This window comes from Rhineura floridana, chromosome 22 (assembly GCF_030035675.1).
Source record: "Rhineura floridana isolate rRhiFlo1 chromosome 22, rRhiFlo1.hap2, whole genome shotgun sequence".
Lineage (NCBI taxonomy): Eukaryota > Metazoa > Chordata > Lepidosauria > Squamata > Rhineuridae > Rhineura > Rhineura floridana.
The window spans coordinates 6,400,377-6,419,499 of NC_084501.1; the positions used below are offsets into that span (position 1 = coordinate 6,400,377).

At 47.3% G+C, this 19,123-nt stretch overlaps 1 protein-coding gene across 1 annotated transcript in view; it reads left to right on the top strand.

The window, feature by feature from the left end:
- The first annotated feature begins 7,268 nt into the window (after nucleotides 1–7,268).
- The window catches only part of MAP3K11 (mitogen-activated protein kinase kinase kinase 11), a 64,804-nt gene continuing 52,949 nt past the window's right edge, over nucleotides 7,269–19,123 (top strand). Inside the window, exon 1 of the mRNA XM_061606216.1 lies at nucleotides 7,269–9,128. Within this exon, the coding sequence (XP_061462200.1) occupies nucleotides 8,417–9,128 (712 nt within the window). The 5' untranslated portion in view covers nucleotides 7,269–8,416. The remainder of the gene's footprint in view (nucleotides 9,129–19,123) is intronic.

A 19,123-nucleotide genomic window follows, 5' to 3' on the forward strand; every position in this document is an offset into this window, starting at 1 on the left:
ATCTCTATCAGTGAGATAAGCTTGTGCCTTAGGCGCAAACGCTTAATATTTTCAACGGCGGAGATGGAAAGCGGCAAATACGCATGCGTGCTGGCAACACGGGCGAGTGGGATCGGGGGAGAGGGCGGACATTCAGCCGAAGGGGAAACACTTGAGGACCAATGCGCACGCGCCCATTTCCGGGTTGCTGTTTTGTTGTTGTTGTTTTAAGGCGGAACTGTAGGTGACCATCTTCTTTCCGATTGGCCTACTCAAGATGAGAAACAGTCCTGTCTCCCACTGAGAATTAAACCTCTATCTACGCCTATCCCAATTCCTCCTTTTTGAATGTTTCAAAGCGTATCAGAGAAGCGTGGGAGCAGGTTGTGTGCGCATGCATAGCCTGTTGCCGATTATATTGATATGCATTATCACGCCACTTTTCTTTATCAAATAAACCCAAAGCAATTTAAAATCAGTAGCGCAGAATACACTAAATTACAAAATAGTCACTGTCACCCAGTGTCACCATTGCAAGAATTTTATTTCCCGCATATTGGCCTTGGCTATCCCAGAGGCATAAGGCCTCCCACCCTCCCCAGTCCCCATCAGTCCAGCCAAGAAGAATCAGGAAAGGTCAGAGTTTATTTTATTTATTTGCTCCGTTTATATCCCACCTTTCCTCCAGGTGGCCTTTAAACATGGCTCTCCACCTCCTGATTTTATCGTCACAACTCTGTGAGGTAGGTTAGGCTGAAAGACAGGGACTCTAGGTCCAAGGTCACCCAGTGAGGCTCATGGCCAAACGGGGATTTGAATCCTGGTCTCCCAGGTCCAAGTCCATCACTCTGACCACTACACCCCACTATTGGTAGTCCCAACAATATCTGAAGAGCCACAGGTTAGCTACCCCTGACATTATTGATATATATTGTTTTTTCCGTTCTGTGTTATAAACCACCCTGGGGTCTCTTGACGAAGGGTGGTATGTAAGTGGAATAAAATAAAAATAAATAAATAAGGTATAAAATACAATAAGTACTGTAAATCCCCTAAAGTGATGATAACAAATTGCAGCCACCACAGATGATAAATCCAACACACAACACAAAAGGCAAAGTCAACATAAAAGAAGTGATCAAATAAAGACAGATTTCACCTGGTGCTGAAAAAAGAATAAAAAGACTGTCTTGTGAATCTCTCTGGGAAGGGAGTTGCACAAAAGAGGGGCCAGAAGCTATTGTTTTTTGCCACTAGCCCTAATTTCAAGACGGGGTGTGTGTGCAGGGCTGTGGAGTCGGTATGCCAAACCTTCGACTCCGACTCCTCTATTTTTCTACTGTCCGACTCCGACTCCACCCAAAATTGCTTCCAACTCCACAGCCCTGGAAAGCGCTGTAAATGTCTTTTTAAATTGGAAGCTCTCGTAGGAGCATTTTTATCGCGGCCTGAATACGCGCTGATCTTGGCATCACAGCATTTGTCTTCATCTGGGTCCTGTGTCATACACTGACACACAAAATGTTTTCCATCCTGAGTTATGGTGAAATGCTCAACTACAGCTGACTTCATGGGAAGCTTCTTTGACATTTTGAATTTATATTTTAAAAAATTTGTCAATCAAAATTTATTTTGAAGCTGGAGTCGGTACATTTCTACCGACTCCGACTCCACCCAAAATTGCTTCTGACTCCACAGCTCTGACTCCACAGCCATGTGTGTGTGTGTCTTCAAGGACCATTTTAATGGCTAAACAGGTTCACGCCAGAGCTACCCAAGTCTTCAGCCTTTCAGAGCTTTATAGTTTAAAACTAACAATTTCAATTATGCCCAGAAGCAGACCAGTAGCCAATGCAGGCCGGGTTGGCATCTTTATTCAATTCTATGGCCTCTTTCTTTGAGGAAAGCCAGGATATAAATTTAATAAATAAGTAAATACTATGAATCAGTATTAGAAAAAATAATAACTTTGTAAAATTGTCAGTAATCTCAGATTGCAATCCTGCAGTCATTTACTAGGGAGTATGTCCTACTGAACACAATGGGACTTACTTTTGAGAAGACATGCACGGTCAGCCATCCTTATAACAACCCTGTAAAATAGACCGGTCTTATTCGCTCCATATTTGTAGGAGGGAGAGGAGGCAGGGAAAGTGGCCGAGAGTCAGTGGTTTGCTTACAGCCTCCTAGACAGAAAGTTCATGACTAAACCCAGATTTGAACAGCAACTTCCTGTTTCATATCTTAAGGCTATTAGCCATTATGCTACACCAGCTCTGAAAAACAATGGGTCTCTGCCTGCAAGTGGCTTACAAAGTAAGTCTGACAGTGGCAAAAGAAGTGGGGGAGGGCTGAGGAAAGCCGCAGTAGCAAGTCTACTAGCCACAATGGCCATATTCTACTTCCCACCTTTGCTAAGAATCACATGTGGAGTGCCTGCTGTTGCAGGCAAGTCCTGCTTGTGGGCTTCCCATAGGCATCCGGTTGACCACCATGAAAACAGGATGTTGGACTAGATGGACCTTTGCTCTAATCCAGCAGAGCTATTTTTATGCTTTTGTGAGGTCAATGTGAGGAAATGTACAGGCGCTAATTTCAAGATGGACCTGTGTAATGTTAAGAAATGTATCCTTAAAGCAGTCTAGTATTGAAAGCTGTAAAGATCATGAGTGAGGCATTCCTGGCTCAAATCTCTGCTCGAGCATGAACTGCCCAAGTGGCATTAAGCAAGCCACTTCTGTCTCACCTGGAGCCTCTGATCCCTGCAACACTGACATTTAAAGCACATTACTTCCCCCAAAACATCATGGGAACGGTAGTTTGTAAAGGAAGCTGGGAATTTAAGAACATAAGAAGAGCCTGCTGGATCAGGCCAGTGGCCCATCTAGTCCAGCATCCTGTTCTCACAGTGGCCAACCAGGTGCCTGGGGGAAGCCCGCAAGCAGGACCCGAGTGCAAGAACACTCTCCCCTCCTGAGGCTTCCAGCAACTGGTTTTCAGAAGCATGCTGCCTCTGACTAGGGTGGCAGAGCACAGCCATCACGGCTAGTAGCCATTGATAACCCTGTCCTCCATGAATTTGTCTAATCTTCTTTTAAAGCCATCCAAACTGGTGGTCATTACTGCATCTTGTGGGAGCAAATTCCATAGTTTAACTATGCGCTGAGTAAAGAAGTACTTCCTTTTGTCTGTCCTGAATCTTCCAACATTCAGCTTCTTTGAATGTCCACGAGTTCTAGTATTATGAGAGGGAGAAAAACTTTTCTCTATCCTCTGTCTCAATGCCATGCATAATTTTATACACTTCTATCATGTCTCCTCTGACCCGCCTTTTCTCTAAACTAAAAAGCCCCAAATGCTGCAACCTTTCCTCATAAGGGAGTCGCTCCATCCCCTTGATCATTCTGGTTGCCCTCTTCTGAGCCTTTTCCAACCTTATAATTTGAAGCTCTGGGAAGGGAAAACCAGTTCTCAGAAGTCGTGTGCTTTATAGGTATAGTGTGGATCTGCCCACTAGAGATATATGTTCACCTTCCAAGGGAGTTGTTGTGGGGCTTGCTTACTAACCACTTGAGTTGTAGTCTAGCCCTGATCTACACTGATAGGCAGTGGCTCCCCAGGACCTCAGACAGGGAGGCTTTCCCAGCCATACCTGGCGGTGTTGTGAATTAAACCTGGGACCTTTTTCATGCAAAGCGTTGTGCTCTACCACTGACCACTGTTCTTCCCCTTAAGGCAGGTGTGGGGAACCTTTGGCCTGTCAGAGCTTGGAAATGTTACTTTTTTGAACTACAACTCCCATCAGCCCCAGCCAACATAGCCACTGGATTGGGCTGATGGGAGTTGTAGTTCAAAAAAGTAACTTTCCAAGCTCTATGTCAGATGTTGCTGAAATACAACTCCCATCATCCCTGGCCATCAGCTATGTTTGCTATGGCTGATGGGAGATATACTTCAGCAACATCTTAAGGGCCAATATTCCCCACGCCTGGCTTAAGGTGAAGTCACTTTTCCCCCACAGTGCATGGGCTTGTCTGGGAATTGAACTCAGGACCTTTCACACCCAAAGCAAGAATCCAGAGTTCACGCGTGATGTGCTGCTGCTTGTGCATGTTTGCGCATGTCTTGTTGCTGCATGATAATTTTAAAAAATATTTTTTGCAAACCACTTACATTTCATTACAATAATAAAGACATATGTTGTCAAATAAATAGGTGATAGTGTACGTTATGTTTGTGTCTGTGGGGTTTGGCTATGGCATATTACTCATACTCATGTTGTTTTGATTGATTGTGTACATTATTCTTTTATTGTATATTTCTTTTGCACTGATATGTATGTTGTTCACCCCTTTGGGGGCGTTTGGACCAAAAAGTGGTGTATAAATAAACCATGACAATATCATATATGTTGCCTTGTGTTTGCATGTGACATGATGCTATATCTTGCTGTGCATGTTAGGACATGGTGTTTCTGTGAATACTGAATGCATTTATGTACATGTGTGTTAGAGAGACTGAGAGGGAAAGAGAAGCTACCATGACTTTAACTGACTGGCAGTACCTGGAAGACAATCTTACTCAGCCACGAGTGATCGTCAATGAATGAATGAATCTGGCTTGGGTCGCTTTGTTCCCTCAACCTTCAGGAGATTGTTTAGGGCTGAAGGTTGAGGAGGAAGACACTTGGAGGCTAAGTTGTAAGGGAGCACAATATATGAGGTTTTGTCCACAGCTGGAAGTAGTACGCTTCTGAATACCAATTGCTGGAAACAGCGGGATGGGAGAGTGCTCTTGTGCTCAGGTCCTGCTTGAGGGCTTCCCATAATGGGCATCTGGTCGTCCACTATCAGGACTGGATGCTGGACTAGATGGGCCACTGGCCTGATCCAACAGGCTCTTCTTATATTTGTATGAATGTTTTCTGCTTCCATCGTGTGGAAGTTAAGCCCAGACACCTAAAGTCACAATTTCCATGCTTTTTGTTGCATGCATAAAATATGTGTCTTAACTCGTCACTTAAATTGAAGGTTTTATTGATCCTGGAATAACTGGTTCCTAATGATGTATGTTTAGTAAACTTCAGTGTCTTTTTCCCCCTTTAATGTGTCTGCATTGTATTCATAAAAAAAACATGTACCTGTCTGCTGAATCTCAAAGAGATAGTAATAAATCACAATAACATACCAGACTATTTCCTTCTACCTTGAAAACATGGGCTGTGTGACACACCTTATTCACTTGTCTGTGTGTCATATTTCATGAGATATGGGATTATAAAAATGGCACTGTATGATCTCCTTGCAATTCCAGTAGATTGTGGGAATTTGGAGAGGAAGAGGTTGCCTTCTCAATGAGGACAATTTACCTTGCCAAAGATAATCCCAACACAAAAACATTTATTTGCCACAAATGGCTGGCCAGCTATCAGACTTACTAGGCTGGAAAGAATTTCCTCAGCTAAAACTGGACCTCAAGGATGAGATTCCCTCTTTGCACTATGAAGATGCCTGCATATTAAAAAACTTAAATATTAAATAGCAAGAGCCAGCATGGTGTAGCGGTTAGAGTGTTAGACTAGGACCTGGAAGACCAGGGTTCAAATCCCCACTCAGCCATGAAGCACACTAGGATAGTCACTGTCTCTCAGCCTAACCTACCTCATAGGGCTGTTGTGAGGATAAAATGGAGAGGGAGGGAACTTCAGAATGCCACCTTCCGCTGCCCCCAATTCCATGCTGGTGGAGGCTGGCATCAGCTTGGAGATATCAAGGATCAGCCAGCAGTTACAAATAAAAATGTGCAAATACCTTCCCTCCTTCCCAGAAATGTGGGGCTGAATCACACTGGGATCTTGTAAAAGTCTTGGCTTGGTCTGAGGAGGGGGGGGGAGCAATGTAAAGAGGGGCAAAGCTTAACCCTGAATTTGCCAAAGAACAATTCCCGGCCCAGGCATTTACATGCAGGAAATCAGTCACATGACCTGCTTCCTTCTTTCCTGTGTGTGGATGAAACCGGAAGAGCAGAGATAGCTCATCTTCCCATAAGTCCCTCCTTCATGAATATCCCCACGGATGCTCCCAAGGCCATAGGTCCAAGACCCACTGGGAGCTCTGTGCTATTTCCCAAAAGCTATCAGAAAAACGTGGGCCAAGGAAACATAATCCTGCTGGAAACTTTGACCCAGATGCTTTGCCCCCAAACGCCTGGGAGCCCAGATAGTTCTCTACAAACAGAGAAGGGGACAGGGAAAAGTTACTGCTGGCTTGGTTTCAGAGAATGAGAAATAGCAAATGCACAGGCTTCCCTGTTACACAGGACTCTTTGTTCTCTAGAATCATTACCAAGGCAAAATAGTTTGTGTCTGTGAGGAGCAGATCTTCACTACATAGGCACATAGGAAGTCAGACCATTCATCCATCTAGCTAAGTACTGTCTACACTGACTGGCAGCGGCTCTCAAGGGTTTCAGGCAGGGAGCCTTTCTCAGCCCTACTTGGAGATGCTGTTGGGGATTGAACCTGTTGGAGCAGATGCTCTGCCACTGAGCTATGGCCCTTCCCCCAAGCTACTCTGCATTATACTCTGCAGCCTTAGAGGTTCACAAATATTATTTCTCCCACCCTGAGTAATCATCAATTATTATTTTAAATAAGTTCCAGGCCTAGATACACAGATTACCCCTATGCCAGGCATGGGGAACCTTTGGCTTCCAGATATTGCTGAACTACAACTCCCATCGTCCCTGACCATTGAGCATGCTTGCTGGGGCTGATGGTAGTTGTCATTCTGCAACATCCGGAGGGCCAAAAGGGCTCCTGCTGGGAGAAAGGGAGGGATATAAAGCAAATAATAAACAAATAAAGGTTCCCCCACACCTGCCTTATGCCTTTCAGTGCACTGGATTGTAAGCTTGCAGGTCTGAATCTGTCTGTAAATTATTTGCACCTTCACAAACAAAGTATTTAGAAACTATTTAGAGATATATCCAATTATTTAGAAATCTTATTTATTTATTTGAAGCCTGTTGGGAAGCCGCAACCTGGTAGCCCTAAACAAGGGATGAGTAACCTCTGGCTTTCCGTATATTGATGGAGGACTCCAACTCCTATCAGCCCCAACCAGTGACGATGGGAACTGTAGTCCAATAACATCCGGAGGCCCACAGGTTGCCCATTCTAATCCTTCATCCCTTGTGGTTCCTCAGCGTTCCCTTCACCCCCCCACCCCCCCAAAAAACCCTAGCGCGCACGCTCCCACAATGCCCTTCCTTTTCTATATTTCCTTCGGGAGCCGGTAGTTGTTGACCTGGTCCCAAAGGAGGTTCCGCGTCGTTAGAATCTTCCCTTTGACCGGCGCGAGCTGTTGGAGGACGCGGAGTTTCGACTTCCACAGAACTCTTTGCCGAGAGCGGAGTGCTGTGGGACTCCAAAGCTTCCATGCGTCCCCTTTTACAACCACGTAAAACTGTTCGCCTGCAGCGGGAAGACAATGGGTTTGTATCGCCTCGCCTGGCTTCTGAAACTATGAGTCCCCCGCAAGGAAAATACGTCCAGTGGCTGACCCTTGGCTGGAAAGCACCCTTGCCTTTTGTTCCTCCCAGGCGAGAGAGGGAGAGAGAGAGAGCCGCCTCCCACGGGGCAGGCAGAGGAATTCAAACCCCTCCCCTGCCCTGCCAACCCCTCCCCTGCCCTGCCAACCCCTCCCCTGCCCTGCCTTCCCCGCCTCGCTCCGTCCGGCACTTCTGGGACGGAGCGAAAGTACAAAGCCGGGGCAGGCGCACCATCGGGGCTCCCTTCTCGACTCGACGGGTTCCTTCCTAGACCGGGGTCCTGCCTGCCTGCCGTCTGTCCGTCCATCCCGGCGCCGGAGTTTGAACTGGGCGAGCGAGCGCTTTCCACGAAGCCGGACGCTGCTTCGCCAGGAAACTTCGAGGGGAGGGACCGGACGGGACTGGACTGGATAAGGAAGCTGGTCGCGGGCGCAGATCCGCTCTTGGAGCCCCTCGGGCTGGTTTTGGAGAAGAACAGGCAAGACTCCAGAGGGATCGCTTGGGGGCTGGGGAGCAGGATTCCGTCCTTCAGATCGCCTTGGCGGGTTCGAGGGGGCCACCATCGTTAGTTCCCCTCCCGCTTGGGAGGAAATCAGCTGTAGGGAGCGGCCCCTTGTTCTCTGTGGGAGAGACTAGACGGGGCGGACTGCCTTCCTCTGCTGGTGGAGGCCATGGAGAGTCCTTGTTCCCCTGACTGGTAAAAGGAGTGGATCCTGACAGGAAGGGGCTTTGGGAGACAGAAGTGCTGGCCCCACTTCCCTGCCAAACGTCCCTCGGGGTCCCTGGATGGTCACCATCCTATCAGACGGAACCCAAAGTTGCAAGGAAGGCGATGCTAGTGACTTAGATGTGTTGGGTCCTGCACCAATGAGGCCCAGAGGACCCCATGGAGCCCCTGAAAAGCGTGTTCCGGAAGGGGCCGCTCATGGCCTGGGGGTCAGGGTCACGGGGTGGGGGCACCACCGCCTACGCCAACGCGGTCTGGACGGCCTTGTTTGACTATGAGGCTGCCAGCAGCGATGAACTCACCCTGCGCAAAGGCGACTTGGTGGAGGTACTTTCGTGGGACGCAGCTATCTCCGGGGATGAAGGCTGGTGGGCTGGCAAGGTGAATGACCAAGTGGGCATCTTCCCTTCCAATTACGTATTGCCCAAGACGGGGGGCTACTCAGGCCCTGACGGCCCTCCTGAGGCTGACTTCCGCGACCTGAGGCTACAGGAAGTGATTGGGGTCGGCGGCTTTGGAAAGGTCTACCGTGGCAGCTGGAGGGGGGAGTTGGTGGCTGTCAAGGCAGCCCGTCAGGATCCAGATGAGGACATCAGCACCACGGCGGAGCGGGTGCAGCAAGAGGCGCGCCTCTTTGCCATGCTGCGGCACCCCAACATCATCGTCCTCAAGGCCGTCTGTCTGCGGGAGCCCAATTTGTGTTTGGTGATGGAATATGCCGCTGGGGGCCCACTCAGCCGGATGCTAGCAGGACGCAGGATCCCACCTCACATCCTCATCAACTGGGCCGTGCAAATCGCTCAGGGGATGCAGTACCTGCACTGTGAAGCCATTGTGCCCGTCATCCATCGTGACCTGAAATCCAACAACAGTGAGTAGCAGTGGAATTTCACATAATTGCATATATTTTGCCATAACATATTCTACATTTTATAGACCAATGGTTCATTTGTGCCGAAAATGTGTATCCTGTCTTTCAAACAAAAATGCCCACTTGAGATGGCTTAAGATCAAACAGTGGGAACATAAAACGAGACGTAATGTAATCGAATTATAAACTGACAGCAATCACAATGAACCACAGAATTGCAAAAATAAGAATAAAACAGGAAAATTAATTTGGAAGATCCTGCTGAAATCATACTGTTTTGTTTTTGTGTTTTAAATGCCTGCTGTGAAACAGGCATTGAGGAGCCAGACATCTCTGGGACCACCTTCACGCCATACATTTATTCCATTATTATTCCACTTTAAACAGTCATGCTTTCCCCCAAGGAATCCTGGGAAGGGTCGTTTGTGAAAAGTTCTGAGAGTTGTTAGGAGACCCCTATTTCCCCTCATAGAGCTACAATTCCCAGAGTTCCCTGGGAAGAGGGAGTGACTGTTAAACTACTCTGAAATTTATGGCGCAGTGATAGGAATTAGGGTCTTCTAACCACTCTGAGCACCCTTCACAAACTACACTTCCCAGGATTCTTTGGGGGAAGCTATGACTGTTTAAAGTGGAATAATAGTGGGATAAATGTATAATGTGAATGTAGCTTGGGAGAGTATTTTGCCATCTGGGTGCCACAATGGAAAAGGCCCTGTCTCTTCTCCCGGCCAACCAAACTTCTTCCAGGGAGTTTGGTGGTGGGAGGAGACCACAAGAAGGAGAGCTTCAGCAGCTGATCAAAGGTCATATGGGAGGAGGCAATTCCTGAGATGCTTTGGTCCCAGGTTTTAGTGGGATGCTTAAGAAAACTATGCTACCTCAAGCCAGGGACAGGGAGCATCGAGTTCCGGGGACAACTACTCTTTCTCTGGCCCTTCAGTCTCACCCAAGGCCATACTCCTCACTGGCCATGCTCTGCACCCTATTTGAGAGCTTTTGTGTGGTTTGACTGTCCTCAAGCTGTGATGATGCCTATCGCTTGCCTGGGTGGAGGACAGGGCTATGTGTGTGTGTGGGATTTGTAGCAACCTCTGTCTTTTATGTGGCTAGAATGTAGAAGAATCATGTGCATTTCTCTGTCCACGTTTGCCTCTGGCCCCGCCCACCACTAACACATCACCCCCTCCAGAATATTGCCCATGAAGGAATGCGGCCCTCAGGAGGGAAAAAAGTTCCCTGTCCCTGCCTGAAGCCTTGCTAATAGATGTCTCAAGTAACAGTATGAACCAGTAGGGAGTTTTCTCCTGTGTTTTCTCCTCTGAAATGAATGTTTCACAAGAGAAATTGGTGGTGCTCTTGTGCCGCTCACGCTCATGTCAATGGGAGGAGAACTCCCCAGTAGGGATTCTGTCCCCAGAGGACAGTGACCCACACAGAGCCTTCCTTTCACCAACAGGACCGATCCCTGTCTGTCTGGGGTTACAGGGAAAGACCCTGGTGCAGAAAGTGTGACTTCTGGAACAGGCTTACAGGGTTCAAGCAGCGCCCTCAAGGCAACCAGCAGCAAAGAAGCCGTTCATAAAGAACATAGGAAGCTGTCATCTATCGAGTGAGACCATTGGTCCAACAAACTCAGGGGTTCCCAAACTGAGGTCCGTGGACCACCGCTGGTCCGCAAGCTTCATTTAGGTGGTCTGCAGCATGTCTGTATTCAGTATTCATATTGATTTGTAATTGTGTTATCATCGCTTTTTTTATTTCTTATATCGTATTTTATTGGGTTACAATTTGCATTCTATGGTATTCAATTAAAATACAATTAAAAATCATACAGCTTCTAGCACAGTGCGTTACAATGGCTGCAACAGCCAGAGAAAATCATTAAGTGGTCCACCAAGACCCTGAGCAGGTTTCAAGAGGTCCGTGGGTCAAAAAAAAGTTTGGGAACCACTGACTTAACTCAGCATTGTCGACGCTGACTGGCAGTGTCTCTCCAGGGTTTCAGCAGGGGATATTCCCAGCCCTACCTGGAGATGCCACTGGGGATTGAACGGGGCACCTTCTGCTCTGCCGCTGAGCTATTGCCCTTCCAGATATGCTGTCTGGTGGTGAGAAAGCCACTGGATAGGAGGCTTCTTTTATTTTATTTATTTATTTATTATTTGATTTATATCCTGCCCTTCCTCCCAGCAGGCAGCAAACAAAAGCACTAAAAACTTTAAAACATCATCAAAACAAACCTTAAAACACATTAAAGCAAAACATCTTTAAAAACATTTTTTAAAAGCGTTCGAAACATCATCTAAGATTAAAAACATTTTTTTAAAAAAGATTTAAGAACATATTAAAAAGCAATTCCAACACAGATGCAGATTTTAAGCTGGGAGGAGGCCTGAAACCTCTCTTTGGTTCTGGAACATGAGAAGCAATGTGTTTCTGAGCATATCCAGAGCGCTGTCCCTTCCCCACTGAGGAAACACAGTCTTTTTTTCCTTCCCACTATCACTATTTGGGATTGCTTTGAAAGGGCTCCTAAGGCGGAGGCCGGCCTGAGAGCCAGAATGTCCTGTTTTGGAAATGGAACTCTACCTGCCACCCCCTCTGTTATTCTGCTCCAGGAGGGTTGCCACTAGACGGCAAGTGAGGGTGACCTTAGTGACCCAGGGCCAGAAGGAAGTGACGCCTTCTCTCTCTCTCTCAGACCAGAAACTTGCTCTATGTGCTGTTTCCTCTTGCGAGGGCGAGATAAATGTTTTTCTTTCCATGCAAACAAGGGCTTGAAGATCTGGAGCCTTTTCCTCTTGCCTGCCAGCCACAGATTTGGGAAGGGGAAACCAGCTCCTGTTGGGGGGAGGGGAGCTATACCATACCATTACATTCCTTGCCCTAAGTAATGCTTGCTTTGATCCGTTGGAGAGCAAGTCTTTCTGGGATAGAAACCCAGGCCTCCTTATCCCAGATAGGCAGGTGGCTAGCGTCTCTCTTGTGGCGATTGAAGGGCATTCTGCACATGTTCAGAAGGACATCCTCCTTCCCTGCTAGATGTCACATCTTTTCAGGCAGAGGGCTGGTGGGAGGGTTCCTGTTTCAAAGTGGTTTAACAGTCCATCCCTCTTCCCAGGGAAATCTGTGAGGGAATCAATAGACTAACACAGCTTTTCCCAACTTTTGGGTCCCCAGATGTTGTTGGACTACAACTCCCATCAGCCCCAGCCAGCATGGCCAATGGTCAGGGATGATGGGAATTGTAGTCCAGCAACATCTGGGGACCCAACACCTCCTAACGTCTTTCAGCACCCTCAACAAACTACAGTTCCCAGGATTGTTTGGGAGGAAGTCATGACTGTTTAAAATGGCACCATCATGCTTTATGGTGTGGATGTGGCTGTTGTCACCAGGGCTGTGGAGTCGGTACGCCAGACCTTCGACTCCGACTCCTCTATTTTTCTACTGTCCGACTCCGACTCCTTCATAAATGGCAATTGTATATTAACTAGTAATAACAAATTTACTGTAGTAAAATGGTAGCACAAGGCATTCCATCACCACCACGTGAATCCAGAGCTTGGAAAAGTTACTTTTTTGAACTACAACTCCCACGAGCCCAATCCCTGGGGCTGATGGGAGTTGTAGTTTAAAAAAGTAACTTTTACTTTTCCAAGCTCTGGATTCACGTGGTGGTGATGGAATGCCTTGTGCTACCATTTTACTACAGTAAATTTGTTATTACTAGTTAATATACATTTGCCATTTATGAAGGAGTCGGAGTTGCTACATTTCTACTGACTCCGATTCCACCCAAAATTGCTCCCGACTCCGACTCCACAGCCCTGGTTGTCACACACTAACCAGTACACCACTCTGGGACCAATTCACACCAAATGTTTATTCCTTTATTATTCCACTTTAAACAGTCATGGCATCTCCCAAAGAGTCTTGGGAATCCTGTAGTTTGTGAAGGGTGCTGAGACTTGTTAGGAGTCCCCAATTCCCCTCACACAGCTACAATTCCCAGAGTTCCCTGGGAAGAGGGATTGATTGCTAAACCACTCCAGAAATTGTAGCTCTGTGAAGGGAATTGGAGTCTCCTTACAACTCTCTGCACTCTTAATGAACCACATTTCCCAGGATTCTTTGGGGAAAGCTGTGACTGTTAACAATGTGGAACTGTGGAATTCCCTCCCCTTGAATATTAGGCAGGCGCCATCTCTGCTATCTTTTTAGTGCCTTTTAAAGACTTTCCTCTTTCAACAAACCTTTTAAGTTGAGACCTTATCCCAGTCTACGTCTGTGTCAGAATTGCTTTTAATATGTTTTCTTTAATAATATGGTTTTAACCCTTTTCTTGTTTTTAAAGATGTTTTCAAAGCTTTTTAAAAATGTTTTTAACGTTGTTTTGTTTTAATTTATTTTAAGGTCTTTTTACGATGATTTAAAGTGTTTTTAGCATTTCTGTTTGTCGCCCTGGGCTCCTGCTGGGAGGAAGGGCGGGATATCAATCAATCAATCAATCAAATAAATAAATAAATAAAAACGTGGAGTGGTGTGGGTGTGGCCTCAATTCCACCATCAGCCAGATTGGGATCCCACTTCGCAGGGTTGTTTTAAGTTAGGATCAGTGAGAGACTCCTTATGAGAGGAGTGCGCTCTTGCCTCCCCGTCCTGCCTGCGGGCTCCCCCTTGGGGCATCTGGTTGGCCTCTGTGGGAAACAGGAAGCTGGATTTGATGGGCCTGTGGCCTGATCCCGCAGAGCTGTTCCTTATGCTTTGGGCCCAGTACCTAGCAATTTGTTACCTAAATTGTAGTCATTATGCTTAGCAAAATACCCACCATTATGCCAGGCAGGGTGTGTGAGGAGGACAAACATAGCCTGCAGGGACTGCTCACTGCAGCAGACTCCTCAAGTCAAGGAGTGAACGGAAGTTGTTCAAGGGGTGCCCTCAGACACAAGTTGGGAAGGCAACCTGTGCCCTTTGTTTCTTGGTCACCCCTGAGCGTGACGGAATGCTGCAAAGTGGCATACATACATAAATATCTTTTACACCTGCCTTGATGAATCCTCTTGGCTCAGGTAGGGCAGGAGGGCGGGCTCACCCACCTGCCCACCCACCTAATCCTGTGTGAGGTTACTTCTCATTAAGGCAGTGGCTGGGGACCATTTAAAGCCCGAGGGTCACATTATTCCCTTCTGGGCAACTTTCTGGGGTTCATGTGCGAGTGGTGGGTGGGGCCAGAGGCAAAAGTGGGCAGAGCAAGGAATGCACATTACCTTTGTACAGTAAGCTAGTTTCTATTTATTTATTTTATTTATTTATTACATTTATACCCTGCCTTTCTTTTCACGATAGAAACGGAAGGTGGCTTACATATGCTTCCCAGGCTGTCTCCCATCCAGGCACTGACCAGATCTGACCCTGCTTAGTGCTGGCCTCATGTGCCTTCAGACCATAGCCTAGGTCTACACACAGTCTATCACACACCTCTCTTTATCCCCCATCCAGACAAGCAAAAGGCATTATTAGAGTTGGAGGACACGTTCCAGCCAGGTAGACTCATAGAATCATGGAATAGTAGAGCTGGAAGGGGCCTATAAGGCCATCAAGTCCAACCCCTGCTCAATGCAGGAATCCAAACTAAAGCATCTCTGCTAGACGACTGTCCAGCTGCCTCCTAAATGCCTCCAGTATTGGAGGGTTTTGGAGAAACACTCGAGGATGCAAAGCGGGCCGGTGAGAGATGTGACCAGGGGGGTAGCCTGGAGGAGTGGCTGTGGCCTGGGGAAAGTACCAAGGGCCAGGCAGAGCGGCCTGCAGGGCCACATTCACCCCCTGGGCCTCCACCTCTGCATTAAGGCCTTTGCTGGATTGGTGCGTGGGCTGGGCAAATCTGTCTCTTTCTTGTCCTTGCCACTTTCATACGTGTTCACCTGTTTTGCATCATTTCCACATTAATCTGCTATTTTATTTTATTTTTAAAACCAACATGAAAAATTGGCATTTAAAATATGTATTTATAAACAGATTTTGATAATGTTTAAAGTTGAGGACTGTGTCCAGAACGTTTGCAGAAGGCAAAGGCCTTTGGATGACTTAAGTTCCGGTCTACATGTGTATCTGAGGGGTGCAGAGCGGGTCAGTTCATATCGGAATTGGCAAAGATCTAATTCTTCAAGTATCCTTATTTGCGGCCTTGTTACTCTGAGACTGGAGAAGGTTTCTGTTCTTTAGCTGGTGTTTTTGGAGTTTACCAAGCAAAGCATTGTTATGCCTCAGTTACTAGGGCTGCTGTGTTCCTAAAGTCTGGTCACGTTTCTCAGTCTTGGTTTCTCCAGTCTGTAAAATGGGACTCTTAGTGGCCTACTTCACAGGATTTATGTAAGAATGAATGACAAAAGAAAGGCAGCTATTATATTTTATATTCTTGTTATTTGTGATGCTTTTAATTTGCCCTGGAAATTAAAGTTGCTGAGGATGGCTGTACAAAGTTCTTCCCTGACTTTGATCTTCATACCAACCCTGTGAGGTAGGCTAGGCTGAGAGCTTCATGACCCAGCAGGAATTTGATCCTGGGGTGTTCCAACCTCACTAAATCTCATATAGAGTGGTTAACTGGTTAGTGCGCAGGGTGGGTGTGTTCTTGTCCAGAGACATTAGCCCTCCCTAACATGCTACAGAGGGACAGTCTCTGTGACTGGGGCTTAATCTGAGTCAGTGCTCAACCCCTAAACCACTTTTCCATGACAGTGCTCAGCTATGGCAGTAGTGAAGCAAAGTACCTCTGAGGGTGTGCAGAGTGCATTTCTTTTGCTGCTAAGTGATTATAGCCACCCTCAGCCATACATTAAGAACTAGGCCGAAGGGCATCCTGGTCAGAGGGTATAAGCTTTCCAACATGCTCAAAACCTTGGCGCCTCTCGTTATAGAAATAAAACCCACTGTGCCTGAAGATAAACAGTCCTTTTTAAAACAGGAGGTGGCTTGAGAGAGAGATTTCGCTTGCCGTGGTGTGGGCACACACATGCACACTTCTTTCTTCCTACTGCCACTTCTGATCAAACAGGTTTTGCAGGGTTTGGAGGGAGGTTTACAAAAACCTGCCAAACCTGTTTATCAGCGGCAAAAATGGGATGATGAGTAGACATATAGAGATATATCTTCCCCAAGTAGCAATCCCTCTTTCAAACTGCATTCAACTCCTCTGAAAAACAACTATTTGCTTGTTTCTGGCCTGTTTTATACCAGCTCGTGTGAGTGTGTGTGTGTGTGTATGGACTGCCTTCAAGTCGATTCCGACTTATGGCGACCCTATGAATAGGGATTTCATGGTAAGCTGTTTTCAGAGAGGCTTTACCATTGCCTCCCTCTGAGGCTAGTCCTCCCCAGCTGGCTAGGGCCTACTCAGCTTGCCACAGCTGCACAAGCCAGCCCTTCCTTGTCTGCAACGGCCAGCTGGGGGGCAACTGGGCTCCTTGGGACTAGGCAGCTTGCCCACGGCTGCCTGGGTGGCAGGGCACATAACTCCTGAGCCACTCTGTTTAGGGGGTGATCTTTAGCTGGCTACACCCAGGAGACACGAGCGGGGATTTGAACTCACAGACTCTGGACTCCCAGCCAGGCTCTCCTCCCCACTGTGCTATACCAGCTGTTAGTGTTAGACCTTTTCGCACCATTTGAAAACCTCAGGATCACAGCCTTCAAATAGCCTGGAGGGCTGTTGCACAGAAACCAGAGCAGGCTTGTTCTCTTGTTGCTCCAGTGGGCAGGACTAGAGCCAACAGGTGGGAACTGCAGGGAAGCAGATTTTGGCTAAACATTATCAGTTGTTCAACAGTGGAACAGTCACCCTCAGAAAGTGGTGGGCTCTCCTTTGCCGACGCTATTTAAGCCCAGGGGCCGGGTGGCTGCCTTTTAGGGATGCTGTCATTGCAAGATCCTTCACTGAGCAGCGGGTTGGACTAGATGACCTCTGAGATAACTTCCAGTTTTATGATTCTATGCATATGTTAGAATACACAGAAACACCACTTTGTTCTGGGTTACTGAGCCCCCTGGATCTGATTGGGGCTGGGGGTGAGTTTGAGCCAAGGGTTGACCCCAGGTCCCATTGACACTGATCCAGTTTCCTCTAGAACATATGCAAGGACTGACGGAGAAGAGAGTTCCTTTATGCATGTGAAGGCTGCCTTTGCACACCAAGGTGGCAGCTGCAGCCTTACACCACGATATAATGGGGGTCAGATGGCAATACTTCAGATACTATTTTTCATTCTTATTATAGGGCTTCCAACACATACACTTTAATGAATGTCCAGAGTGTCTTGCAGAGTCAAAATTACAATAAATGCTATTAAAAAATTATTTAAAAAAGACACCGTTGAATACAGCAGCAGAAAAGCAAGCCCCAGAGATAAAACAACTCAGATTTAAACACCTGGGATTTTTTCTTTTGAAAGCACACACACATCTTCACCCAGGGCAGGGGCAAAAGCAGAGTAGGCTTCAGGCGTGCCTGCCTTCGGAGAGCATTCCACAATTGGGGTGCTGCCATTTCCCCAGTAAACCACCCTCTGCCCTTCAGATGGCAAGGGGACCTGGAGAACGGCCTCTGATAGAATTGTAAAATCTTTATTACGGTCCAAGACCAGTGGTGGCCTCTGATAGAGCAGGCATGGGGACCCTGCAGCCTTCAGCCTGGTTTCATGTGCCCCTCAGTCTAATTCCTAGTGGGAGGAAGGGCAGGATATAAATCTGATAAATAAACAGATAACTAAACTTCATGCAAGTGGTAGAAGCCTGGAGGGAGGAGACTGGGAGGAAGAAAATGTGTGTGTGTGCAAGAGCCAAAAGAGATGGAGTGATGGAAGGCCCTATGCAAGTGATCAGATCAGACCTCTGGCAAGAACGATCTGCCCCTTCTCTGACAGCCTGCTGGGAAGAGAGAGAAAGAGAGAAGGGGTTGGCAGAGTGTGAGAGACAAAAGGTTGGTGGCAGAGGAGAAAGGGGGGGGGCTCCCCACTTTTGCCTCTGGCCCTGAGCACCACTGGCATGCGGCCCCAGCAGATTACTCTGGAGGAAATGTGGCCCTCGACGGAAACAAAGTTCCCCATCTGTGTCACAGAGAATGGACAGTCAAATTTAGAGAGAGAAGGTACATCAGGTGCCCTGGTCCTAAACCGTGATGGGCCTTTAAAAGTCAGAACCAGCGTTTTGAATTGCGCCCATAAACAAACTGGAAGCCAGTCCAGTTGGCAAATCTCTGGTGCAATATGATGCTAACGCTCAGTCCCAGTTAGTAATGTAGGAGCTATTTTTTGGACTAATGACAGTTTCTGAACTGTCTTCAAGGGCAGCCCCACATATACTGCGTCACAGTAGTCAAGCCTGAAATTTATCCGCCCATGGATAGCACAGGCTAGACTATTTCTGTCCAGGTATGCGCATCAGCCTAAGTTGGGAAAAGATGCTGTGCACCATGGAGGCAACCTCCATCTCCAGTGGCAAAAAGAGGGATCAAGGAGCATCCTCAGAGTGTGAATGTGTTCCTTTAGGGGGAATGTAACCCTGAAGGGTATGGGAAGGTTTGGGGACTTGCCATCCATCTCCTCTAACACTATTAATGAAAGGCTGCAATTGCCCCATTGTACATTTGGACTCTCTTCTAGCAAATTAACACAAGAACATAAGAAAGGCTGTACAGCTGGATCAGGTCAATGGCCCATCTAATTCAGCATCCTGTTCTCACAGGGGCCAGCCAGATGCCCATATAGGAACCCCACAAGCAGGACCTGAGCACAACAACAACTCTCCCCACTTGTGATTCAGCACTGGTTCAGCCTCATCTTGAATACTGCGTCCAGTTTTGGTCTCCGCACTTCAAGAAGGATGCAGACAAACTGGAACGGGTTCAGATGAGGGCAACAAGGATGACCAGGGGACTGGAAACAAAGCCCTATGAGGAGAGGCTGAAAGAACTGGGCATGTTTAGCCTGGAG